Source organism: Saimiri boliviensis, chromosome 6, assembly GCF_048565385.1.
Source record: "Saimiri boliviensis isolate mSaiBol1 chromosome 6, mSaiBol1.pri, whole genome shotgun sequence".
Lineage (NCBI taxonomy): Eukaryota > Metazoa > Chordata > Mammalia > Primates > Cebidae > Saimiri > Saimiri boliviensis.
Genome location: NC_133454.1, coordinates 87802692 through 87829712, shown reverse-complemented (window position 1 = coordinate 87829712; position 27021 = coordinate 87802692). Strand labels below are relative to the sequence as shown.

The 27021-nt window shown below is 45.3% G+C and overlaps 2 protein-coding genes across 5 annotated transcripts in view; one reads left to right on the top strand and one right to left on the bottom strand.

Moving 5' to 3' along the window:
• HPS5 (HPS5 biogenesis of lysosomal organelles complex 2 subunit 2) overlaps nt 1-3617 on the top strand; it is a 45057-nt gene extending 41440 nt beyond the window's left edge. For all 3 annotated transcript variants that reach the window (XM_010349735.3, XM_010349773.3, XM_074401202.1), the window contains exon 23: nt 1262-3617. In XM_010349735.3, coding sequence (XP_010348037.3) covers nt 1262-1322 — 61 coding nt within the window. In that variant the 3' untranslated portion in view covers nt 1323-3617. The remainder of the gene's footprint in view (nt 1-1261) is intronic.
• An 11711-nt stretch (nt 3618-15328) lies between these two features.
• Nucleotides 15329-18699, bottom strand: LOC101046231 (serum amyloid A-1 protein). 2 transcript variants are annotated; one of them, XM_003919889.4, is made up of 4 exons: nt 18607-18699; nt 17987-18075; nt 15971-16109; nt 15329-15577 (listed from the first exon to the last, which is right to left on the bottom strand). In XM_003919889.4, the coding sequence occupies exons 2-4, from the start codon at nt 18069-18071 to the stop codon at nt 15439-15441; spliced, it is 363 nt and encodes a 120-aa protein (XP_003919938.2). In that variant the 5' UTR covers nt 18072-18075; nt 18607-18699; the 3' UTR covers nt 15329-15438. The 2 variants fall into 2 exon arrangements, with proteins under 2 accessions (XP_003919938.2, XP_074256394.1); XM_074400293.1 differs by having other exon boundaries at nt 18454-18640.
• Nucleotides 18700-27021: the final 8322 nt, after the last annotated feature.

The window sequence follows — 27021 nt, the reverse complement described above, 5'->3', positions numbered from 1 at the left end:
GTGTGGTGGCAGACACCTGTAAATCTCAGCTACATGGGAGACTGAGGCAGGAGAATCACTTGAACCTGGCAGGCAGGGGTTGCAGTGAGCCGAGATCGTGCCATTGCACTCCAGCCTGGGCAACAGGAGTGAAACTTTATCTGAAAAAAAAATATTACTGGTACCAGATATCTAATGTCTCAGTCTTTTTTTTTTAATTGTGGTATAATACACATAAAATTTATTATCTTAACGACTTTAAAATGTTAGCTCAGTGGTATTAACTGTATTCACATGATTTTGCATTCAGTCTCTAGAACTTTTTCATTTTGCAAAACTGAAACTCCACACCAATTAAACAACAGTTATTTCCTCTACCTAGCCCCTAGCAACCACAATTCTGCTTTCTGTTTTTATTAATTTGACTATTCTAAACACCTCAGCTCAGTGGAATTAATACATTTGTCCTTTTTTGACTGGCCTATTTCACTGAGCATAGCATCCTCAAGGTTTATCCATGTTGTAGCCTGTGTCAGGATTTCCTTCCTTCTTAAGGCTGAATAATATTCCATTGTATATATATGCCACCTTTTGTTTATCTATTCATCTGTTGACGGACACTTGAGTTGCTTCTACTTCCTGGCTATTGTGAATAATGCCACTATGAATATGAGCATACTAATATGTCTTCCAGTCACTGGTTTCAGTTCTTTTGGGTATATTCCTGAAAGTGGAATTCTTGAATCATATGGTAATTCTATTTTTAATTTTTGAGGAACCACCATACTGTCTTGTAGAGACTGCATCATTTTATTTTCCTGCCAGCAGTGCACAGAGGTTCCAGTTTTTCCATGTCCTAGCCCCACACTTGTCATTTTCTGTTGTTTTTTGTTACATAGTAGCTATCCCAATGGGTGTCAGGTACTCTCTCATTGTGGTTTTGATTTGCATTTTTCTAGTGATTAGAGAGATGTTGAGCATCTTTTCATATGCTTATACTTATTCAAGTCCTTTGTACATTTTGAATCGGGTTGGGTATTTTTGTTGTAGATATTGCTGAAAGAGTTCTCTGATATTCTGGATATTAACCCCTTATCAGATACATGATTTGCAAATATTTTCTTCCATTCTGTAGGTTGCCTTTTCATTGTGTGGATTGTGTCTTTTGAGGCACGGAATCAGTCAACTTTTTGAATCCTCTAAGACTGTAGGTTTTTAAGTTTTCTGTGAAGAATGAACAGTGACAACTAAATTTGCTTGTTTCTTTTCTTTGGGATTTCAGGGCCTTGATACAAAACATGCTTGAAAAATGTGATCGGTTTCTCTGGTCCCAGCAGGCCTAGTGGGAGAAGATTCAGCAGGATGTCATGACATTTTGAGAAAAACTAAATCATGCTCCTGGACCTTCTGCATGCTTTCGTTATTGAAAGAAAGACACCACACCCAAATCCTGCCACCTTATTGGGGCTACTTTTGTCAGTATCTGTACCCTTGGCATCGGCATCTGTGACGCTTTATCCGTGACCTCAGCATTCCTTAACCAAAGTTTTACTCCGCATTTCTTAACCAAAGTTGGATTTTGAAAACAGTCAGTCCTTGTTTGCTGGAATTAGAATGTGAACATCCTAGTATTATTCTGAACTACAGTATTAATTGCTTGTTGCTGGTGGATTAGGGAGTTTCTTTTCTTATTGTGGCTTCCATGTGGGCAGCAGAAGCTTTTCATCCTGGTCACATGAAGACAGATAATATTATTGACTGGAGTTGAATTTTTTAATATCTTTTCTGGTGCAATCTGGAAATTACTGAAATAAGACCTTGTATAATGGAATTAACACACCAAATAAGTAGAACACTGAAGATTTGAATTAGATATTTAAGTAAAATGGGACCAGGCACAGTGGCTGAGGCCTTTAATCCCAACTCTTTGGAAGATCAAGATGGGAGGATCATGTGAGGCCAGGAGTTCAAGACAAGCCTGAGCAACATAGTGAGAACTCATCTGTACAAAAAATTTAAAAATTAGCCAGGTATAGTGGTGTGTGCCGGTAGTCCCAGCTCCTCAAGAGGCTGCGTTGGGAGGTATTTGAGGCGAGGAAGTCCAGGCTGCAGTGTGTTTGTGCCACTGCACTCCAGCCTGGGTGACAGAGAGAGCCCTTGTCTCAAAAATAAATAAAATAAATGTTTTCATATCTAAATTAAGCTAATTTAAAATATTTCTCGCTGTATTTAATATTTTCTAATCTGAACCTATATACAACTGACTAATTGATTCTTAGAAATGTGTTATCTTTAATCTTTCCTAAACAGAGTAGCCCACAAGAGTCGTGCATTTTTAAAAATTATTTTTAAGAAGCCATAACAAAGCTATGTACTAATAAGGACTGCAGCAAGCATTTGTATTATTTAAATTATGTAAGTAGATTGTCAATTGTCAGGCTCCTGTACATTTACATAGCATGTTATATTAATAATAAATGTAAAGTATGACTAAAATTTTCATTTGAACAGAATGTAGACAGGAGGTTTATTCTGAGCATTTTGCAGAAAGGTGTGGAGTAAGTAAAGTGTTGGATGCATTGAACAATTCCAGTCTTTTCATTTGTAACACAACTAGAGAACATGGACACACATCACTGTTATACTTACACATGATCGACCTTATGGGTTAAAGAGATTGTCAGGGAAAGGAGGCTTCACAAAGCTGCTTAGAATTCTGGGAAGTATGGAAAACCTTCCCACTAGGATAATTTACCTTTCGGCTGTATTGAATTATGTTGAAATGTGAGTCTATACCGAGATAAGGAGAGAGCCCCCGCTCTATGTCAGCACAGTGACTGCAAGAAGGCCTATAGGAAATCTCTTGACAAGCAGACAGCATGAACTGGCACAATTGTACAATCATTTCCTGACAGACCTTCACAAGGCACAGCAATTCTCGTTCGATAAAGGGTACAGAGAGAAATTTCTAGTATAACAAAAATAAATCATGTCCCTTGAATTTATTTTCTAAGGCAAACAAAAATCACCTTCATGACATTCTGGGCTAGATGAAAAAAAAAAATCCCCCTCAGTTAAACATTTAAACTTACACAGTCTATTTGGGTATTAGGCAGTGTTTCAAAATAGAGCTTGTGTCTTTCTTTCACTTGCCTGAAAGTTCTAGGCAGATTGTGATGCATGGTTGCCTCACTTTCGCTTTTGTTTCCAGATCTGACCACTGTTTTAAAGGGCAGCATAGTGGCTGAGAGCTTGTGTTCTGAGGCTGACTGCCTAGGTTTGAATATCTGCTCTCTCTTTTGCTTAGTGACCTTGGGAAGTTCTTTGTTTCTCTGAGTTTTAGTCCTGTCATCTGTAACATTGGGATGATAGTAGCTCTGATTCAGGGTAGTTTGAGGATTAGATGAGATAATGAATGGCACAAAGAAAGAGTGAGGTGTTGGAGCTACCCATTAGTGAGAATTAAAGGAGATTGAAATGTAGGGCACAGTGCCTGTGACATAGTGTATAGGTAATAATGTTAGCTGTTGTGAGAAGGGTTTGGGATGTCATTGTTTCACCTAGTAGTTATCGGACCCATAGATACTGGATTTACTTGAGCTAGAGAGAGTGGGAAGGCAAACACTGAAATTAATAATTTCCTGGTCTGTGTGACTGCCCTGGTCAAGGCTCAAAACCTTGTAGTTTTGAGTAGTTTGAGCAAGGCTCAAATCCTTGCCTTCTCCTCCTCCTCTACCCTCACTTCTAGTTACTCGGTACATTCTCTCAATTCTGCTTTACTGCTGTTTTCCGTTAGTCATTTTTTCCCATTATCTCTGGCCACCAGCCCACATTCTCATTACTTCTTGCCTAGACCATTGCAGCAGTCTTAAGTGACCTTCCTCTCTTCACCTCTAACCACTGATATCCCATCACTGCCACCAGTTCATCTCGGCACAATAAATGTAAACAATTTTAGGTATCACCCAGTCAGGTGATTCACAAACATGGCTACACATCAGAAAATCACAACAGGAGCTTGTTAAAAATACAATTGCTGGCTGGGTGCAGTGGCTTATGCCTGTAATCCCAGCACTTTGGGAAGCCGAAGTGGGCGGATTACCTGAGGTCAGGAGTTAGAGACCAGCCTGGCCAAAATGATGAAACACCATCTCTACAAAAAATACAAAATTAGCTCGGCGTGGTGACATGCCTGTGATCCCAGCTACTAGGGAGGCTGAGGCGGAAAGATCACTTGAACCCAGGAGGTTGCAGTGAGCTGAGATCTCACCACTGCACTCCAGCCTGGACAACAACACATTGAGACTGTCAAAAAAAAAAAAAAAAAAAAAAAGGCCGGGCGCGGTGGCTCAAGCCTGTAATCCCAGCACTTTAGGAGGCTGAGGCGGGTGGATCACGAGGTCAAGAGATCGAGACCATCCTGGTCAACATGGTGAAACCCCGTCTCTACTAAAAATACAAAAAAGTAGCTGGGCATGGTGGCACATGCCTGTAATCCGAGCTACTCAGGAGGCTGAGGCAGGAGAATTGCCTGAACCCAGAAGGCGGAGGTTGCGGTGAGCCAAGATCACGCCATTGCACTCCAGCCTGGGTAACAAGAGCAAAACTCCATCTCAAAAAAAAAAAAAAAAAAAAACGAACAACAATAGCAAAACCCAGTTTGCTGGGCATGGTGGTGCACGCCTGTAGTCCCAGTTACTTGGGAGGCTGAGGCAGGAGAATCGCTTGAACCTGAGAGGCAGAGGTTGCAGTGAGCTGAGATCACACCACTGCACTCCAGCCTAGGTGACAGAGTGAGACTGCATCACAAAACAAAACAAACCAATTGCTATCCTATTCCAAACCTGAAATCTATAGATCAAGGGATGAATGTATTATCCTAAACCTATCCCAAACCTGAAATCTATAGATCAAGGGATGAATTTATTTTTATTTTATTTTTGAGTTGGAGTCTCACTCTGTTACCCAGGCTGGAGTGCAGTGACAATCTCAGTTCACTGCAACTTCTTGGTTTCAAGGAATTCTCCTGCCTCAGCCTCCTGAGTAGCTGGGATTACAGGTGTGTGCCACCATGCATGGCTAATTTTTGTATTTTTAGTAGAGACGGGTTTCACCATGTTGGCCAGGCTGGTCTCAAACTCCTGACCTCAAGTGATCTGCCCGCCTTGGCCTCCCAAAGTGCTGGGATTACAGGCTTGAGCTACTGTGCCTAGCCTTAATGGACTAATTTCACCTCCTTCAACTTGCCGCCCATCCCCACACTGTTCTGAGATTAGATTTAGAGTCATCCTCATGTATCGATGCACCACAGCCCCTGAGGAAGAACGTTTATCCTGCTCTTATGGGAAGTCAATTGCAGATGCACTGCCAGGATCTTTGTCCTCTTGGGGCACAGTCAGGCTACTTCCCAGTCAGAAACGATCAGCAGCTCCCCTCTGTTTTCAGAGTACAGCCCAAGCCTTTGGGCTTGACGTTTAAGGCCCTCTGTGATCCATTTCCAAACTTTTTCTCAGTTTCAGAGCCAGTTTGTCTCTCGTCCTGGGTCCTCCATTCCTTGCGTACGTTCTGCACTTTGCCCTATCTGCATATGTTCCTGCTCAACCCTAGCGTGGCTTTTCACCTGTTGCCCACCTGTGAGACGTCGCTCATCATCTGCAGAAGTCTGACCTGCAGACCCTGACTCAACGACAGATGAATGAATGCACTCACACACCATTACTGTGTTTCAAGTGGGCTAGGGATGGCCATTGGCTGCTTTCAGAGGGCAAAATGCAACCAATCAACCCAGACCCTCTGTCTGTCCACACATTTATTCCTTCAAGATTTTACAACAGAGGTTCTAAGTTAACACATTTGTGAATAATTAACATGGTTAAAAGAGTAGTTATACGACTGACAAAAGCTTTAGGTTCAGGGGCCCAGAGTAAATGCTATTAACAGGTAATTGCCCTTGGATCTTCCCCAGAGAGCCATCCAGCACAAAGTTAACATGAGTAAACAGAGTAGAGATGAATGGGTGTGGGATAAGCCTTTTGATGGGTCTCTATCTCTTTCTAACTTAATGGACTAGCTGGCTGCCCTCGGCCTGCGGCAATAAAACCTTTCAGCTTTCCAAAAGGTTTGAGACTATGTAACTTTCCCTATTTTCCATAATATTTTGCTTCCACCGGGAGTGAACAGCAACATTTCCCCCCTTGTTTTCAACACTATCAGGCTTTGCTGTCTGCCAGCCAGTGATTGGTTCAGCTATGGGTCTGTCAGGTGATTCGGTCATTGCTTTTATTCTGGCTTTGCATCCTAGGATTAATAAATAACAGAAGACAATTATGACTACAATTAGCAACAGTTGTTTCCAGTTAAAGAATGACTTCCAGGAATGGGGGTCTAACCAGGAGAGGATCTTGCACACCTTTCCATATTTTTGACCAGGTTATCCACAAAAGCAGCTGTTTGTACTGACTCAGTAATAGATGCCACTGTAACGCTGGCTGTTGCCAGGATGACTCTGGCTGAGAGTATAAAAGCTAGAAGTGTAACTATGAATCTTTTATATTTGACCTGTAGTATTACTTGGCATTTCAGTTTACTGTATGACATTAATGAGAAACTTTACTAGGGGTATGTTAATCCCTTTTAGTTAAGCAGTTGGCTTGTTAGAAGCCGTGAAGGGGGTGTTAGTTTAAGTTACAAAGCAGAACAATTGTGGATTAGAAGATGAGCTTGATATAGTGTAGCAAGCACAGGTTGCAAGCAAAGTGAAAGAATAAAAACCAAATCCTAAGCAGGATTCACTTAGCTTTTTTCGTCCTCCTCTTCAGCATTCCTCAGGTGAAGTTTGGGGCTTATGTGTTTTAAGAAAGCTGCATCGTCCCGCAGGGTTTCTCTCAGGCTGGCTTGGGTTTTTTCTTCTTTACATCCTTTAACGAGCATGCAGTCTTTTGGCTGGTGCTGGTATGCTGGAAATTCTAGTAGTTTTGCCTGTGCTAAGAGACTTTTTATAATTTTTGTAAAAGAATAGGTTAGTGCTTTAAGAAAAACGTTGCCAGTTTACAGAAAAACTGGATATTTCTTTAACTTTTAACCAATATGTTTACACATAGAATTCCTTTTACAATTAATGTTTCAAAACTTGCTTAGACCTTGAAAACAAAATGTATACAACCTACTTGCATAAATTCCCTTCTATAACATTTTTCACAACTTTCACGACAACTTGGACATGCCTTAACATCTTTTGACTTTGTTTTACAACCTTCCTTACCGCTTTCTTTTTCTCTCTCTCTTACTGATTCTTTCTATTTCTCTTTTTGATTTTTCTGTTTCTGGCTGTGTTGGTTAAGCAGTGACGTTACCACTTGTAAGTCTGCTTGCCCATTGCCATAAACTAATAGGCCAGGCAGTGAGCTGTGGGCTCAGAATTAGACTTAAAGCTGCTCTAAGATTTTGTAGTAGATAAACTGAGTAAGCCAAGTTACTTACTATATTTATAAGCTGAGCAGAGAAAAAAAATTTTTTTTTTTTGAGACAGAGTTTCGCTCTTGTTACCCAGGCTGGAGTGCAATGGCGCGATCTCGGCTCACCGCAACCTCCGCCTCCTGGGTTCAGGCAATTCTCCTGCCTCAGCCTCCTGAGTAGCTGGGATTACAGGCAGGCGCCACCCATGCCCAGCTAATTTTTTGTACTTTTAGTAGAGACGGGGTTTCACCATGTTGACCAAGGATGGCCTCAATCTCTTGACCTCGTGATCCACCCGCCTCAGCCTCCAAAAGTGCTGGGATTACAGGCTTGAGCCACCGCGCCTGGCAGAAAGTTTTTAATGCTAGTATCACAGCTTTAATTTCAGCTCTTTAACTGCTGGTAAACTTAGATTGGGTGATTGAATTATGTGGTTTTTACCAGACTTTAGTTTTTCTTTGTTTACTTGATCTATTCAGCAAACAGTGTTAAAGCATTAGTTACAGAGAAGGGCAATACTACTTTAAATTGTTTTTTCCTTAAAGGAAGCTTGATGATACTAAGATTAACTTAACAATTGACTGCAGTAATCATTCAAATGGCAAGCTGAAATTGGTAACATGAAGTTTAAAAGGAAATTTGAAAATATCTCTAGAAGCAAAGACTCAAAGAATATACTTTAACCATGTGCTTAAAAGTTACAGGCAGAATAGCTTAACCAGGCTTCACCAAACTACGGCCGGCGGGCCGCATGCGGCCCCCTGAGGCCATTTATCCGGCTCTCCACTGCACTTCAGGAAGGGGCACCTCTTTCATTGGTGGTCAGTGAGAGGAGCACAGTATGTGGCGGACCTCCAACGGCCTGAGGGACAGTGAACTGGCCCCCCGTGTAAAAAGTTTGGGGACGCCTGGCTTAAACCTTGCCATTGAGTTTTCAGGCTGACCAAGTTTATGGACTTTAGCAAACTGTTCTGAAAACAATGATTTACTAGTTGAGCAAAGACTATCTCTAATCCATCTTTCGTGCATATGTTTTCACCACACATACAAATTTCTTTTACCTTTTGAGAAATGGGTACAACATTTTTACTTCTTTTTTTTTTTTTTTTTTTTTTTTTTTTTTTTTTTTTTTTTTTTGAGACGGAGTTTCGCTCTTGTTGCCCAGGCTGGAGTGCAATGGCGCGATCTCGGCTCACCGCAACCTCCGCCTCCTGGGTTCAGGCAATTCTCCTGCCTCAGCCTCCTGAGTAGCTGGGATTACAGGCACACACCACCATGCCCAGCTAATTTTTTGTATTTTTAGTAGAGACGGGGTTTCACCATGTTGACCAGGATTGTCTCGATCTCTTGACCTCGTGATCCACCCGCCTCAGCCTCCCAAAGTGCTGGGATTACAGGCTTGAGCCACCGCTCCCGGCACATTTTTACTTCTTAATTCAATAATTATTATTTAACTTGGCTTAAAGTTTTCCTTTAAAGGATAATGTGTGGTTTTACATGCTTAGTTTTTAATTGCTCGTTAACTTATTTGTGGGCCTTTTTTAAATAGCTGATTGAAATTTATCATCTAAATTTACAAAATTAAGGGTAAATAAGGCTTGTGCTAATAGTGCTGCTTTTAAGATAGAAAACAGGTTTTGCAACTTATCAATCAGGAAATTCTTTTCCAGTGAGGAGCAAGGCTATAGGGCTGGCTTTTAATTGCTTCTACTAATTAATTCATGGGCTTGCTGTAATTTCTCTCCCTTCAGAGATTACTGCTTTACTTAATTTGAATTTTAAAAGAGCAACGTTAAGAATAAGGTTGGAATAACAACAGTGGCTAATGTTAGCAAAAGGTTTTACAAATCCTTAAATTTTACTTAAATCTTAGCAGAGAATTACAGTTTGGGATGTTGCTCATATACAAAGAACACCTGAAATTTCACTGTGGGACACCCGTGCGACCCCGCCGAGCTGCTCGCTGTTTGCGCTTTCGGCTTGCTCTGCTCCCTCCTCCCGCCCGGGCGGCGGCTGCCAGCCTGGGCGGAGCTTCCCTGCAGCGGAGCCTTTTCTCCCTTTTTTTCCGTTTCACTTGGCTGCGTGTCTTTAGCTTGAAATGCCTTTTTCTTATCTTTTTATTTACATACACCTGATTTTCTTGCCAATTATCAATTACTGGGCAGGCTAAGAGTTTCTTTTGTAATGCCGCTTGCTTACAATTTTCCTTTGTCCCTTTTCCTATTTATTAGATGCCTTTGTGCATAATTCCTCCCGTGTTCCCAGAGCTTTACGTCCAGCGTGCCCATGGGCCTTGGGAAACAGCAGTTTGAATTATGTTTCTTAGTGGAGCTTGATACTGTTTCTGTTGCACTGATGACTGCTGTCCCATGCTGAAGCCCTAACCTGAAACAATGCCTCCCTGAGCTTGGCAATTCCCGGTGGGTACCAATGACTTACTTCTACTTTACCTGACCTGACTGCATGGCCCTCTTTACTTTCTGGTCTCGGGAGGTGGGATGTTTCTTCTTTCCTTCTTCACGGTGATGAGTCACCACCTGAGACGTTGCTCACCATCTGTGGAAGTCTGACCTGCAGACCCTGACTGAAAGACGGATGAATGAATGCACTCTCACACCATTACAGTGTTTCAAGTGGGCTCGGGATGGCCATTGGCTGCTTTCAGAGGGCAAAATGCAACCAATCAACCCAGACCCTCTGTCTGTCCACAAATTATTCCCCCAAGATTTTACAACAGATGTTCTAAGTTAACACACTCGTGGATAATTAACGTGGATGAGTGGTTATACGACTGACAAAAGCTTTAGGTTCCAGGGTCCAGAGCAGGCGTCCCCAAACTACAGCCCGCGGGCCGCATGCGGCCCCCTGAGGCCATTTATCCGGCCCTCCGCCGCACTTCAGGAAGGGGCACCTCTTTCATTGGTGGTCAGTGAGAGGAGCACAGTATGTGGCGGCCCTCCAACGGTCTGAGGGACAGTGAACTGGCCCCCTGTGTAAAAAGTTTGGGGACGCCGGGCAACAAGAGCGAAACTCCGTCTCACAAAAAAAAAAAAAAAAAGTTTGGGGACGCCTGGTCCAGAGTAAATGTTATTAACAGGTAATTCCCCTTTGATATTCCCCATCCAGCACAAAGTTAAAGTGAGTGGAAATGAATGGGTGTGGGGTAAGCCCGTTGATGGGTCTCCATCTCTTTCTAACTTAATGGACTGGCCAGCTGCCTTTGGTCTGCCCCAGTAAAACCTTTTGGCCTCCCAAAAGGTTTGAGACTGTAATTTATAACTTTCCCTAAATATTTTCCGTAATATTTTGCCGCCACCCCGAGTGAATAGCAACACACGATTTCGCCAGGATTCTGTCCCCCTCACATGGATGTGAGGCTCATGTAATTGTCAGAACCCCGAGCTTATGCAGGCCCCACACTTGGTTTAATGTTCTGCTTTCACTGTTTTGAAATTCTTAATAATTGGTGGACAAAGTTCCCCACATTTTTTTTTCCTGTCTGGCTCTCAACAAGTCCCCATATTTTTATTTTGCTGTGGTTCCTACAAATTAGGTAGGTGCTCCTGACTGCCACAGTAGATCTAGGGTAGAGCCCAAGATTTCGCATTTCTGACAAGATCCCAGGTGATCCTGATGCCTCTGGTCCATGGGTCACACTTTGAGTAGCAAGGCTCAGTCTGAAGTGTGTTAGACCTAACAACTTGGAAGGAACCTGAAAGACAGTATGACGCTGAAGTCCCCGGCAGCTGAAATACTCATCACAAACTGTTAAGTGAGACATAAATTTGGATTTTTTTTAACATTCTGTTTTTTGGAGTATCTTTTTTTTTTTTTTTTTTGAGACGGAGTTTCGCTCTTGTTACCCAGGCTGGAGTGCAATGGCGCGATCTCGGCTCACTGCAACCTCCGCCTCCTGGGTTCAGGCAATTCTCCTGCCTCAGCCTCCTGAGTAGCTGGGATTATAGGCACGCACCACCATGCCCAGCTAATTTTTTGTATTTTTAGTAGAGACGGGGTTTCACCATGTTGACCAGGTTGGTCTCGATCTCTCAACCTCGTGATCCACCCGCCTCGGCCTCCCAAAGTGCTGGGATTACAGGCTTGAGCCACCGTGCCCGGCCTGGAGTATCTTTTTTAAAGCAAGTTAGCCTACCCTAACTAAAGGAAGTGAAGGAGAGCAGGTCACTGTTCGTCCTTTTCTAATTTTGGGAAAAGCCTACAAGGCTTTTTTTGAGTGGTCAAATCCAAGCTCATGCTCTGTGGTTCACTTCCTCCAGTGCTGAGGGCGTGGGGGTGCTGACTGGAATGGCCTTCCTGATCTGAAGGGCTGGAGACTGACTCTGGAAGGCCTCTTACACATCTAGCCCAGACCATGCAGTGCAGCCCAACTTACCAGAGTTCTGTTTTGAAGTTTGGGATGAAACACCAACCAACAATCGAGTACTGGTCATTGTTGTCAGAACTTATCCCCCCGGGGACCTTGTGGGTTTGATTGGGCATAAGATTCATATATTCCTTGTATCCCTTAACCATAAAGGCCATCATATTACCCTCATTTTACCCCAACCTCTAACAAAGTACCTTTGTTGTAAGAGAACAAAAACAAGTTATTTTAAGCAAAAGATGATGTAGTGTGTTACAATCTTGTTGCTAGGAATGACACCATGTCCCTAAACCTATTACCACCACATAGCATCCCTGAATTCCTTCACCGTCTTATGGAGCACCGGGCTGCAGATCATGATCCCTCTGGGAGTGGCGTCTGTGTGGGACTACAAGGGTTATGGTGGGTTCCCTTAGTCCATGTGGTTTACATTTCTCTGTCTCGCCCAGCCACCCTGTCCCTCTCCCCATCTTGGCTGCCCTACCCAGTATAGTTTCTTCTTGTCTCTTTTATTCTCAGTCTAAGATCCAATCTATTCCTTTGTTCCCAAGTGAACTTGCTGTGTCCAGACTTAACTTTCTTTTTTTTTTTTTTTTTTTTTTTTTTTTTCTTTTTTGAGACGGAGTTTCGCTCTTGTTACCCAGGCTGGAGTGCAATGGCGCGATCTCGGCTCACTGCAACCTCCGCCTCCTGGGTTCAGGCAATTCTCCTGCCTCAGCCTCCTGAGTAGCTGGGATTACAGGCACGCGCCACCACGCCCAGCTAGTTTTTTGTATTTTTAGTAGAGACGGGGTTTCACCATGTTGACCAGGATGGTCTCAATCTCTCGACCTCGTGATCCACCCGCCTCGGCCTCCCAAAGTGCTGGGATTACAGGCTGGAGCCACCGCGCCCGGCCTCAGAATTAACTTTCAAAAAGCAAAGCTTTGCGGCCTATCAACTACTTCAGACCTTCTGGCCCCCTCTTCTTTCTCCAGCCACTGCTACAGTGATGAGTTCCACCACAGGCTTTGATTCATTTCATGTAGGTACAACCTGGCAGCACCTTGCTTTGGGTCTGCTCCGTGGACCTTCTGTTTCCTAATCCAGGTAGATCCGCTGGACACTCACATGTGCCTAGACAAGAAATGCAGAAAAGTTAGCAATGGTGGGGCCACCCTTGACCAAAGGGAGATGGAAGCCAGTTGCTAGGTACCTTTCTTTTTGGACTCCTGATGGAGAGCACTGAGACACTTTTTACGATGTTCCTCTGAAAGTCTCGGTGGCATCAGTTATGTGACCCTTATGAATGGCCAGCTCTATAACATGTCCCTGTATTGGCCTTGCTCCTCGCTGTTTTATCCACTGTCTCACTCCTGCTCCCCAGGTTCATTCACTGAATAAAATACCTGCATGCAAGACTTCGTTTCTGCTTTCTTTTCAGGAGAACCCATGCTAAGAATTGTGGAAAGGTGGTGGAGGTGGGAAGGGGATGCAGTGGGAGAGCCTGCTTTGGGGCCTTATCACCTAGACTTAGTCTGTTATCCAAGTTGAGGGTGCAGTAGGTAAGAAACAGAACATACCCAGTCATCATTGCAGGCTGAGTCTTCTCTCTCCCCACGTGACCTGCTTCCTTCTCCCTCCGCTCTGATGTCCCCCACATCTGTTCAGCAGAGCTGCCTGACCCTACCCGCAGATGCAGCATGGCTTACGGCTTGGTATAGCAACTACTGAAGGATCCTCAACCTCTAGTCGCTAGGCAAGCCTCCAACTACACTCTGGGGTACTAGGGAGAGGGGCACATCCACACTTATTCAATAGTAAGAGACTCAAAGGCATTACTTCTGATCAAGGAACGAATTTTACAAAAAAAATGAAGTGTGACCGGGACCCATGCTTATGGAATTCACTGGTCCTACCACATTCTCTATCTTCCTGAAGAAGAGAAGGAGTCTCCACTGCTGAACCTCTTGACCTTGTTCCATGTATCCCGGGTTCTGGAGTCAGACAAACCCAGCCTGTGGTCCTGGCTCTGTACCTGTTACATGTGTGACTTTGGAGAAGGTCCTGAGTATGTATCTCTAAACCTGTTTATCCAACTGAGAACATCGAAGGCTTCTCTGGAGTGTCAATCAGATAAAGCGTGTAAAGTAAAGGACACAGTCTTGCAATTGCAATTTAAAAGATGGCAGCGATTCTGGTTACTATTCACTGGCCTTCCATACCCCAGCAGAGTTTGCACTACCACCAGTGTGTGCCTGGATTGAGGCTCTTATTGTGTCATGTCTACCTGCAGCAGTCCCTTCCTCTTTAGAACAATAAACGCTGTCAGACGACAATGAGTGAGACGAATGTTATCTTGTGAAGAGTTATACGGGACAATAGAAATGAAAGTGTTTTTATGAACTGGTCAAATGCTAGTTAGAGGGGTTTCCAGTCCGGCAGGGGAACTGACAACAGAACCAGTTCTGAGAGGAGTGGGCAAAGATGAACCAGCAGGCGTGAACAAAGTGCTTGGGAGCCACAAACTGCCCTGGAGTGTGGTTCGTGGCTACTGAGAAGGCTCTTCAAGGAAGTGGAATTTCTGTCTGGACATGAATTCTAAGTCAGTGGAAAGAAAAATGAGGGAAACTGATGGGAGAGCCATTCTTTAGGGAGAATAAAAAGGAGCTTTAAAAACTGTCAGATAGAAGCAGGGTGATGTCCATAAAAAATAATTAATAAAATAAGAAAATAAAAATTTTAAATAGGATTAGGAATAGGGGCTAGTGCTGGTAAGACTAATGTATTAGCTGCCAGGACTTCAGGGATGGGGCTTTCCAAAGCCTCAGGGAAAGGACATTGAGGACAAGGCCCGGAGGTTGAGAAGAGGACAGGACACAATTGACTGGACAGTGAAGACATCGGGGCACCCAGAGGCCTGGGAATAGCAATAAAATGCCTGGCGAGGCCTCTGCATGACCAGGGTGAGGGGGGGGGGTGAGCGGTGTGAGACGATTGATGTAGACACAGATATAAAAGGAAGAGTTTAACATAGAGAGTCACGAACGACTAACATGAGATTAGCTACTAAGGGATAAAGAGCACAGAAATAATTTTGGGAAAGGGCTCCGCACAAGGCTGAGATTTAAATCTTGCTGGAGAGTGTGTGGCTGTAGCCACTGGGTGGCAGGACGCTTTGGCTGGGTGCCACAAGCCAAAGCTGACAAGCAACGAGCTCCCCATTGAGGTGCCAGCAAAACGTGCCAGAGGTGCAGTTGAACTCACTGGGAATGTGGCTGGGGTCCTGCGAACTCACTGGGCAGCTGCTTACATAGGGTAAGGGATGGGAGGCTGCTGAAACCCCTGGGATCCTGTAGGGGTGGCCACTGAACTCCTTATGCCCTTGCCTCAGGCATGCCCAAGATGCCCTGTGTGCCCAGGAGTTGCCTCCCACACACCCAGTCTCCACCTTTGCCCAGATGTGCACAGGTCACACCTTTATACCAAACAGGCAGTCTATACCCCAAAGAATAAGGCAGTTTCCAAAAATTCTACCTCTTAAGTATTTATTAGACATTTATTGTGTCCCCTCTCCTCACTTTGTATCCCTGCCCAGGGGCTCACAGCCAGGTCTCCTGAGGGCAGAGTGAAGAGGAAGCTCAGTATTTCTCTGGCAGGCCGTCAGGTCGGAAGTGATTGGGGTCTTTGCCACTCCGGCCCCATTCGTTGGCAGCCTGGTCAGCCAGCGAGTCCTCCGCACCATGGCCAAATAATTCCTGAATACCTTCTCTGGCATCGCTGTAGTCCAGGCACACAAGAAGGAAATTAATCACCAGGCCGGTGAGCGACAGCTCACCCTCCCACTTTCCCCACTGCAAGGGAGGGCTCTGGGAGGAGCTCAGAAAGGCCAAGGAAGGAGGGGCAAAAACACTGACCCTGCTTGGGCACGGCCCCACTCAGCCAGGCTGGGCACCACTAGGCTGGATGAACAGCACCCAGAGACAGAGGGTGAGGAATCACCCACTCCCACCATCCACTCAGACCCTTGCACTGAGCACAGAGGCAGAGAGAGGGCAAGAGCAGGAGGGGCCGCAACCTCTAACTTCTCTACAAGGAGCTTGTCTCCCTCCTGACAGTTCAAGGCAGGCAAGCTTTGCTCACCCAGCCCTGGTATCCCAGAAGCTCAATTACCTGATCACTTTTGCAGCCCAGGCACCCCCGGGTCCCCTTTGGGCAGCATCATAGTTCCCCCGAGCGTGGAAGTATTTGTCTGCGCCGATGTAATTGGCTTCCCTCATGTCAGAGTAGGCTCTCCACATGTCCCGAGCCCCTGGGAAGGAAAGGAAAGGAAAGGAAAGGAAAGGCAGAAGGGACATCAGGAGAACATAAAGACTCTGCCAACCCCTTAGAGAGGAATGAAAGAAGGACCAATCTTCCACTGACTTGAAGCTTTCAGCCTGTGATCATAGCAGCCCTGGACACCATGGGTTGAGAAGCACATTCCTTTATCCTAGTTGGCTTCTCCAGGTCCCCTGACGAAGCTGCTTATGACAAGATCCAGGAGTGCACATGAATGAGGTGGTGACATAAAAGACTGATGCTGAGAAAGGTGGCAGACACAGAGCACTTCTGCCCTGACTACTAACATATATGTCCTTGCAAATGGAACACATGGTATTGTGACCTGAGTTCCAGTGAGTGTTAGGAGCATAAAAGTCCCTAAACCCTCTCTCAGTAGGGTGCACCGATGCTGTCGGTAGCTTGAAGAAGCAGTAGAGCAGTGATGCTCAGCCTTGGCTGCACTTCTTTTTTATTTTTTATTTTTTTTAGACAGATTCTCGCTCTGTCACCCATGCTGGAGCACACTGGCACGACCTCAGCTCACTGCAACCTCTGCTTTCCGGGTTCAAGTGATTCTCCTACCACAGCCTCCTGAATAGCTGGGATTACAGATGCCTGCCACCATGCCTGGCTAAATTTTCATAGTTTTAGTAGAGACAGAGTTTCACCATGTTGGTCAGGCTGCTCAGGAACTCATGACCTCAAGTGATTCACCCACCTTGGCCTCCCAAAGTGCTGGAATTACAGGTGTGAGCCTCAGCTGCACTTTCTAATCACCCAGAGAGAAACTGAAAGTTCCAATGCACAGGTCACATCCCAGGACAGTTTCTGCAGACTCTCTTGGGGACTTGCAGGCATGAGTAGTTCAGGTGCCTCCAAGGAGTGGCTGAGATTCATGACCATCAAACTCTGGGACGTGATCAGTGATGCATCTACCTGGCAAGAGCTCTGGCCTCAGGCACAGCCGGGCTCAAACCCTTGCTCTGCCGCCTGCTAACTGGCAGTAAGTCCCTGGGCATCAGCCTCAGCTGCTCTAAGCCTCAGCTTTCTCACCTTCAAAGAGGGGAAGGTGCCTGCCTCACAGAGTCATTCTGAAATTAAGTGAAAATGCTCTGGTCCCTGTGGGAGCTTGCTGCACGTCAGTTCCCATCTCCTGTCAAGAAGGCTGGGGAAGGAAAGGAAACAACGAACCAGGAAGGGAGCCCCTGGCAGAGCAAAGCTAAAGGACCTTGGACATTATCCCACTAGGAACTTGAAGGAGGAAGGAGAAAGAAGACAGAAGTGTCAACAGCCTCAGTGAAACTCTCATGCCATTGTGCTGAGGGCTGTTTTACGCCCATTGCAGACCTTATTTTGCATCTTATACTCAAAACAAACAGCTCAGCTGTTCCTGGGAAGGATGACTGTTTTTTGTCTGAGTGACTGACAATAATCCTCAACCCTCTAATCTGTTTAGCAGCTCCCCAGACACCTGGCACTTTCTGCACATTGGGCAGCACAACCCAAGGCAGCAGCTGAAACCTTAAGAAAGCACGAGAGTACCCATGTGCGTTGTTACTGGATTCCCCATCCCTTATGGCACAGGAGATGTGATTTTGATAAACCTTGCAGCAGCTTCTGTAGCATGATGGATCAACTGAACACACCCTGAAAGCCTGCACTACGGGGAAAGGAGATATTTCCAGCAGCTCCGAAGGACCGAGATGGGCAATCCAGCGAAACCTAGTTCATGGCAGGCCTTAGCAACGCAGACACTAGCCACTCTCCAGTTCAAAAGCAGCCTTCCAAAAGCATCATTCCCCCCATTTTATCAGGTCCAGGGTAGTGTTTCTCTTCAGAAATCCTGCAAACCTTCTGAAAACTTACCACCAACAGCCTCGCCAATGAATGAAAACCAGCTGTGGACACCCAGAACCAAAGAGCAGAAAACCAGGCCCGTGAGAAGCTTCATGGTGCTGAAACGAAAGGAGAGGTCAGGCAGTCACCTACAAGACCAGCACACCTTCCTACTGGCTCTTATTAAAATCTTAGTGACTCATCTAGGACTAAGTGTAGCAGGACCTCACTGAGTGCCAGAAGCCCTCGTTTCTGAACCCATCAGTGTAAGAGGATGTCAATGTGGCATTGATAGAGGAAGGCAAGAGTTATGACCAGACTCCCTCGTAGCCTGTAATTCCCCGCAACCCATGTACCATGGGTTCCCTCTGCCCAGCACAGAACTCACACAGGACAAACACAAAGCGGGATCACTATTTTTCATTCTTAAAGCCTTTAGCCCCTGCTATTCCCAGGTGGTCTCTCATCCAAGTACTACCAGGCCTTATCCTGCTTACCTCCCTAGATCAGAGGAGCTAAGACACCTTCAGAATGGTCTGGCTGTAGGCCCTAGGATGACTGTTTTTTTTTTTTTTTTAGGAAATGATAATCTTTTTGGGAAAGAGAAAACATAAAGTTAAAAAAATATTACCCCTTGGCATTTTCCTCACCTGATCTGTGCTGGAGCCGAGATGCTGGTCCCTGCCTGCCAGAGAGAGGTGGCTGCTATTTATACTGAGCCATCCCTGCTGGGCTCATGGGAGGGAAGAAAAGCTGGATGTGGTCCCTGGGGAAAGTCCCTGCAGGTCATTTCCCCGACAAAAGGGTCTAAGACAAGTTCCTGGACGCCAGTGGTTTCTTCATCCTGGGTCATTTATCCCCGTTGTGCAACCAGAGGGAACAAGATAGGTTTGCTGTGCCTTGGCAGCTGTCAGGGCAGACCAGCTCTGCTCCTTAACACTGGGGGAGCTGAGGCTGCAGAGATGAGAGTGGGAGCCCTGTGATGGTGGCACCAGGGCTGCTGGATGGTGTGGAATGATGGGTCTTCAGCCAGCTCCTGACCGTACCAGTCATTTCCCCAGGATGGTCCCTGCTGGGCTGAGATGTGTGTCTACAGCCTGCGGAAGTCTGACCTGCAGACCCTGACTCAACGACAGATGAATGAATGCACTCTCACACCATTACGGTGTTTCAACCAGGGTTAGATGTTGGCTGCTTTCAGAGGGTGAAATGCAACCAATCGACCCAGACCCTCTGTCTGTCACAGATTTATTCCCAAGATTTTTAAATAGAGGTTCTAAGTTAACACTCTTGTGGATAATTAACATGATTAAAGAGTGGTTATACGACTGATAAAAGCTTTAGGTTTGGGGACCCAGAGTAAATGCTATTAGCAGGAAATTCCCCTTTGATCTTCCCAGGAGTGAGCCAACCAGCACAAAATTAACTTAAGTGAACAGCTGAGTGGAGACAAATGGGTGTGGGGTAAGGCCTTTGATTGTCTCTCTCTCTCCCTAACTTAACATAGTGGACCAGCAGGCCACCTTTGACCCGCCCCAGTAAAACCTTTTGGCCTTCCAAAAGGTTTGAGAATATAATCTATTAACTTTCCCTAATATATCTTTAATATTTTCCAACCACCCCAAGTGAATCTCAACACTGGGCCACATGGCAGATGCCTCTGAAATGAAGTCCCTCTGAGTTCACATCTAAAGCTTCAAAACTGACAGATTAGGTCCAGCACAGTGGCTCACTCCTGTAATTTCAGTGCTTTTGGAGGCCAAGTCAGGAGAGTCACTTGGGGTCAAGAGTTTAAGATCAGTCTGGGCATAATCGTAAGATCTTGTGCCTGCAAAAAATAAAAACAAATGAACTGGGTGTGGTGGTGTGTACCTGCAGTCCCAGCTACTCAAGGAGCTGAGGCAGGAGGATTGCTGGAGAGCCCAGCAGGTCAAGGCTGCAGTGAGCTATAATGACGCCACTGTACTCCTGCCTGGGTGACAGAGCAAGACCTTGTCTCCAAAACAAAATAAAACTGACAGCCTAGCCCTGCCATGTCTCATGTGTGCCCTGGAAGGCTTCTTCCACCCCTCTGTCTAAATATCCCAAGATTCACCTCCTTGGCACAGAAAATCCCTGCCCAGCGGGCCTAGCCAATTAGCAAATGTATCATGTAAGCTGGCTCCTGAGCTGGTGGCAATATAGAGAAGGGGACTTTCTGCTGCCCCAGCCTGGTCCTGGAACCCCACATTGGGAGAGTGAAAGTGTGGTGTTATCAATTGGCAACCCAGCTGGGGCAGTGCCAGACTTCCAGGCAGGGGAGGGTTGGGGAGCTCTTGGTCTGCTGTATTACCCTGGAAGGGTGCAGGGTGCACCCAGGTCACTGTCTCATGGGAACATCAGCAGGGTCAGACTAGTTCTGCAGAGGCTGGTGGGGGAGCATGGTGATCAGAGACGGGTCAGTACCAGAGCCCAGCAGGGCTGAGGCCAGGACAAGCAGAGAGGCTGGTGGACATAGCAGCTCCTTTGGTTTCTTCTTCTCCATAGTCCATTTTCACTTTTGTTTTTTCTTTCCCTCCCTCCCTCCCTCCCTCCCTCCTTCCTTCCTTCCTCTCTCCTTCCCTCCCCCTCTTCCTTCTTTCCTTCCCTTTCCTCTCCTCTCCTCTTCTCTTCCTCTCCCTTCTTTTCTTTCTTATTCTTTCAAGACAAGGTCTTGATCTGTCTCCTGGGCCGGAGTGCCGTGGCACGATGACGGCTCACTGCGGCCTCAGCTTCCCAGGTTTAAGTGATCCTTGCATCGCAGCCTCCCAAGTAGCTGGGACTAGAGTTGTTGGCCAACACGTCTAGGTGATTCAAAAAAATTTTAGTACAGCCTGGGCAACACTATGTTGCCCAGGATAGTCTCAAGCTCTTAACCTGCAATCCTCCTGCCTTGGCTTCCCAAAGTGCTGAGATTATAGGCGTGAGTTATCATGCCTGACTGGAAGTTCATATCTGATTGCTTCTATGTTTCACTGAAATAGGAAGCCAAGTTGTCAACTGAGAAAAGAATGAATGAGGAGTTACGGGAAGTTTCAGGAGAGAAGAGAAGTAAAAAGTGGTCATCTGGGAGAGAAAGAATGTGATTGAACTTGAGAAAGGTAGCGGATTGTACAGTACCTCAAGATTAATGACCACGAATTTAAAGTAAGACAAATCATAGCAGTCATGCTTTTTTTCTGATCACATTCAGCTGCCAAGGTTCAGACTTTTAGCAAGTGGTAAATTGGATATCACTGTGCAATACGAGCTTGTTTTAATTGAATGAATGAATACAAGCAAAGGTCAAAGGAGGAGAATTGATTTATAGATGAGGGAGGATGATAGAGCACAGGGAGAAAGTTAACAGAGAGAGTGACTGAGGGTAAAAGATAGGGCATAACGTAGACTTCAATGACCAAGGGCCCACAGGGCCACTGGGGAGGAGGCTGCCCAGAGCGTAGCAGGAACAGATCTTCCTCTGAGACAGGAAGGAGAGGAGAGAGAACAAGGAAAATGCATTTTGAAATGGAGGACAGAGGGGCTGGGTGCCATGGCACACGCCTGTAATCCCAGCACATTGGGAGGCCAAGGCATGGGAATCACTTAAACCGAGGAGGCAGAGGTTGCAGTGAGCCGAGATCGTGCCACTGCACTCCAGCCTGGTGACAGAGCAAGACTCTACCTAAAAAATGAAAATAAAAATAAATGGAGGGCAGAGATCCTTAGGGAAACCAGCAGGCCCTGTCCTTTACCTCTCATAGGACTCATCGCTGTCTATCTGTTGGCATTTCTGAGTTTGACCCAGAGTGCACAAAACACAGGTATAAAGCCTTGTCAGGCTTATTGACAGATGAACTGTTGTCTCTTTAACGTCAAACACAGCACCTCACCTGTAGCAGGTTCTCAGTAACTTTTATTGATTGAATGAGTCAATGCGTGAGTGAAGTAGGAAAAGTCATCTGCAATAGATCGATAGTTTGAAGGTTAAGAAGAATGGAAAAGCTTTGCAACAATGATGTATAGTCATAGTCATTTAGAGATGAATATGGACATTTTTAAGATTCAATAAAGTATCAGCCTACTTGAAATGTTTGCATTCATTGTCAAAAAACATATTCAGAAGGCTAACCCTTATCACCTCTCTGAGGCTCCCAGGGAGATATTATGAGGCATCATCTTCTGGGTTATGATGGCTTCTTAACTGGCTTCCACATTTCCACCTTTGACGCCAGCTAGTCTCTTCTCAATACAGCAGCCAGACTGTTACAACACAAGACAGCTGCTATCACTTGCAGCTCAAAACTCTCCAGAGGATTCCACTTCTACTCATAGTTGAAGGCAAAGCCCTTATAATGGTTTCCAAACTTTACTTAAACTGACCCAGCTCCTTCCTCTTGTACCTTATCTAATCCACTTCTTTCCTCTTGCTCCTGCTCATTTTGCTCCGGACACACTAGTCTGCAACCCCCCAGGCACATCATACCATAGGGGCATTGGATTAGCTGTTCCTTTCCTCTGGTACATTCTTTTCCCGGATATTTGCATATTGGGGCTTTGAGGGGGCCATGATCTGGGAATCCAGGATATGGGAAAGTCCAACAATGTAGTTATTGTCAATAAGAATATTGGCAGTGAATATTTTGGAAAGAGGGCTGTAAATGAACTATGAAAATTTTTGATGACGATGGCAGAGGATTGGAGTGTTTTGTCAACAAACAGAATAAAGAGATAATTTGTCTCCAAATATCACCAAGCAAATTATCTAAGCAGAAGCATCTAGTGGGTATTTTAAGAATACAGATTCTAGGCTGGCTCACACCTGTGGCTCGCACCTGTAATCCCAACACTTTTGTAGGTGGAGATGGAGGATGGGTTAAGGTCAGGAGTTTGATGGCAGCCTGGGAAAACAGTGAGACTCCATCCATTTTTGCAAAAAATTATCAATTAGCTGGGCATGGTGGCATGCTCCTGTTGTCCTAACTACTTGGGAGGCTGAGGTGGGAGGATCACTTGAGCCCAGGAGTCTGAGGTTACAAAGAGCTATAATTGCACCACTGCACTCTAGCCTGGCAACAGAGTGAGATGCTGTATCACCAAAAAAAAAAAAAAAAAAAAAAAAAAAAAAAAAAAAAAGCAGATTCCTAAGCCAGAATCTTGGAGGTCTTGATCTCAGTTCAGCACGTTGTGGGTGATCTTCAGGAATTAGTGTTTGAAAATCTCCCTGTTTGGAACGACTTGTGCAGATAACTGGTAAGACTGGAGAGAAGGTGATAATGCATTTATCAGGGACTTCAAAGAGGACACATCATAGAGATTTGGGGGTGAAGAATGGAGAAATGGTAGTGGGGAGCAGAGGACAAGGACCCCTCTTTCCCATTCTATTGTTTAGGAGGAATTGCAGGAGGTGTACTTTGTGGGTAAAGATGAGAATAAAGTGAAATCAGCACGGGAAAGGCAGGTTTCAGGTTTTTTGGTTTTTTTTTTTTGAGACGGAGTTTCGCCCTTGTTACCCAGGCTGGAGTGCAATGGCACGATCTCGGCTCACCGCAACCTCCGCCTCCTGGGCTCAGGCAATTCTCCTGCCTCAGCCTCCTGAGTAGCTGGGATTACAGGCACGTGCCACCATGCCCAGCTAATTTTTTGCACTTTTAGTAGAGACGGGGTTTCACCATGTTGACCAGGATGGTCTCGATCTCTCGACCTCGTGATCCACCCGCCTCGGCCTCCCAAAGTGCTGGGATTACAGGCTTGAGCCACCGCGCCCGGCGCAGTTTCAGGTTTTTTTTTAACAAATAGGCAGAGATAAAGGGGCATCCTCACTGAAGACCCTTCTTTCGAGGAGCTCACTGGAAGGCAGTAGGGAAGGGTAGGCAGAACGTCGGCAGAGTTGAGGCTGATCTGTAGAGAAATTAGTTGATGTGATGTGAAAGCAGGGAGATGAGAAGGGTAGAGGACGTGGTGGTTGAACGCATTCGTCAGTGACAGCAGATTGGGATTCTTTATTGCTTTCAGGCTCAGTGTGGGGTGCTGTGCTGTCGGGGGCTAATACTTATGAGACAGTGGAACTACTCCCCAGAGGTCAAGTGGACTAAAATAAAAACAGTGGGGATGCCTTTCTGATCTTCTCCCAACAGTGCTGAAGTCCTGGAGAGAATGGGAGTTAGCAGAAGTCCTGGAGAGAATGAAGGGAGAAGGGAGGAGGGGAAGGAAACACTCGCTAGTGAAAGTGGACAAGGAGTACTCCCAACACATGCTTCATATGAAACACTTATAAACAAGAAACTAGTTTTTAAAGCTGACACACAGCATTCGAACTTGGAGGCCACAGGCCTAACAGGCCAGGTCTTCTACTTTTCGAGATCTCTAATTACTAGATCCAAGTGTTCTCCCTGGGAAAGGGCAATTTGTTTATGAATTCATCTTCTATAGAGTCACAGCCAATTCCTTCTTTCTTTCTTTCTTTTTTTTTTTTTTCAGATGGAGTTTTGCTCTTGTTACCCAGGCTGGAGTGCAATGGCGCGATCTCGGCTCACCGCAACCTCCGCCTCCTGGGTTCAGGCAATTCTCCTGCCTCAGCCTCCTGAGTAGCTGGGATTACAGGCACATGCCACCATGCCCAGCGAATTTTCTGTATTTTTAGTAGAGACGGGGTTTCACCATGTTGACCAGGATGGTCTCAGTCTCTCGACCTTGTGATCCACCCGCCTCGGCCTCCCAAAGTGCTGGGATTACAGGCTTGAGCCACCGCGCCCGGCCTCCAATTCCTTCTTTCTAACATGTACATCACGTCTCCCAGGCATGACTCTCTTTTACTCATTAAGACAAAAACTCTGCCTCCAAACTGCTTTAGATGGAGAAGCTGCAGAGAAGATAAATGGCTCATTCAAGGCCCAGAACCCAGGACACCATGACGCCTTCCTCGGCCAGTGCTCTTTCTTCTTCACCTCCTTGCCTGCATCCCTTAACAAATGTTCTTTTCTGGGAACTTGGACACCTCTTGAGAAGATGAGGTGTGGTTTACGGTAATTCCAGGTTGGATGATTTGGTTTGGGAGAATGCCATCGGTCACAGCAATCTCAGCTCCTGGCAGCAGAAACCTGAGCTTTGTCCCCATTCAATTTTGCCATGCTTATCTCTAACAGAAAGTTCTGTTACAAAATACCAGAACACCTTTCCAGCAGAGGTTGTGACACTGAGTTCCCATCACAGATCCTAAAACTCAGCCTCCTGGACTTGGAGGCAGTATGGCATACAAGTTAGGAGCCTAGCCCTGGATTCAGACAGACCTGGTATGACCTTGCCTCTGCCATATACTGATATTGTGGAAGAGCATTTAATGATCTGGAGAAGTAGAGACAATCTCTTAAGGGAAAGAGTGCAATAGAATACAATCCCATTTTTGTTCAAAGACATGCTGCCATGGTGAAACACAACGTAGAAAGCTGTACATGAACTGGTATCTGTGTTTCTAGGTAGTGGAAACTATTTGCGTTATTCTAGGATTTCTTACAATGACATGTTCATTCATTTATTGATTCATCACCAGTCGTTACCCATTCACGCATAGAATGCCTTCTATGCCACGGATACTACCATATATATTGGGCATGCAACGAGGGGAGATGGCGGCTAACCAGGTCTAGGCTGCACCTCCATGGAAAAGAGACTTATAATTGGGGGAAAAATGATTACACATGTGGAGACAGAAATAAGTATATAAGTATTTATCTACTTGTAATAAATCAGTGAGATTCCAAAAAATTAATGGGAAAAATTATGTATACAAAAAGTATAATGAAAGAAAAGAGAAAGCAAGGGGTGTCACTAATCATCCTAAGATTGTTTCTCCTAAAGAACAACAATCCCCAGGTACTAACATCATTGCTCATTCTCATCCTGTCTTATTAAAATAAATAAAATCAGAAATGGCTCAGCTGTCAAAAGGTCTTCTGCCACTTTACAGAAGTAAAGCCAGATCATGGGCTATCGATTACTGGGAGAGCAGGAGAAAAGATTCCCTCTGGTTTCTTCCACTTAGCAAGTGAATCACCAGGAACGCAAAAGGATCAACTATTTAATTAAGGGGTGACTCCTCATTGTGTTTGCTGTGTGTCCCTTCTCAAAAAGCCCATACCCTCTCATGGAGAGAGAACCCTTTCCTCCTAGCGTGGAGTTTCCAAGTTGCATCTCTAGGCCCCAGAATCCAAACGTGTCTGCATTTAGTTCTGTGTCTCTTCCCCTACAGGTTGTTGACTGGGGTTCACACCTCTCTGAAGCCTGCTGGCCTGTAACTGATGAATGAATCAGGACTCACAGTGGGAGCATGTTGGGATTTGGTCACCAGCCCACTGTCGGAAACAGCAAGAGCCACCCTCAGAGTCTGGAACTGGTGTTGCCAAAGGACAACAGAACTCTGCATTCTGTTTAGAAACATTTCACTTTGGCTGGGCATGGTGGCTCATGCCTGCAATCCTAGCACTTTGGGAGGCCGAGGTGGGTGGATCACGAGGTTAGGAGTTCAAGACCAGCTTGGCACACATAGTGAAACCCTGTCTCTACTAGAAATACAAAAAATTAGCCGTGCTTGGTGGCAGGCACCTGTAGTCCCAGCTACTCAGGAGGCTGAGACAGAAGAATCGCTTGAACCCAGGAGGTGGAGGTTGCAGTGAGCCGGGATTGCACCACTGGGCAATAGTGCAAGACTCTGTCTCAAAAAAATTTTTTTTTTACTTTATTCCTTTTCAGACATTTGCAAATGGAGTAAGAGATTATAGACATCTCAAAACCCCAAATCTCTTATGGAATTGCATAGTATTTATAAAACTAAGAATTCATTTGGGAAGGGGAAAATTGGTTTTAAAATTCCAATAATCCTTCTTAAGTTTTGCTTCAATTTCAAATGATTAATAAGTATGCCTTAGGAATCATCATTAAACCTTCTGTACAATTTGGGCTATTCAAATATCTAAATCTTTAAACATGTACAGCAATTTTGAAAAATAGAGAAGTTTTTCAGTTTAGATGAACAATGAAATATTTTGTCAGAAAGACTCCTTTTCCATTTA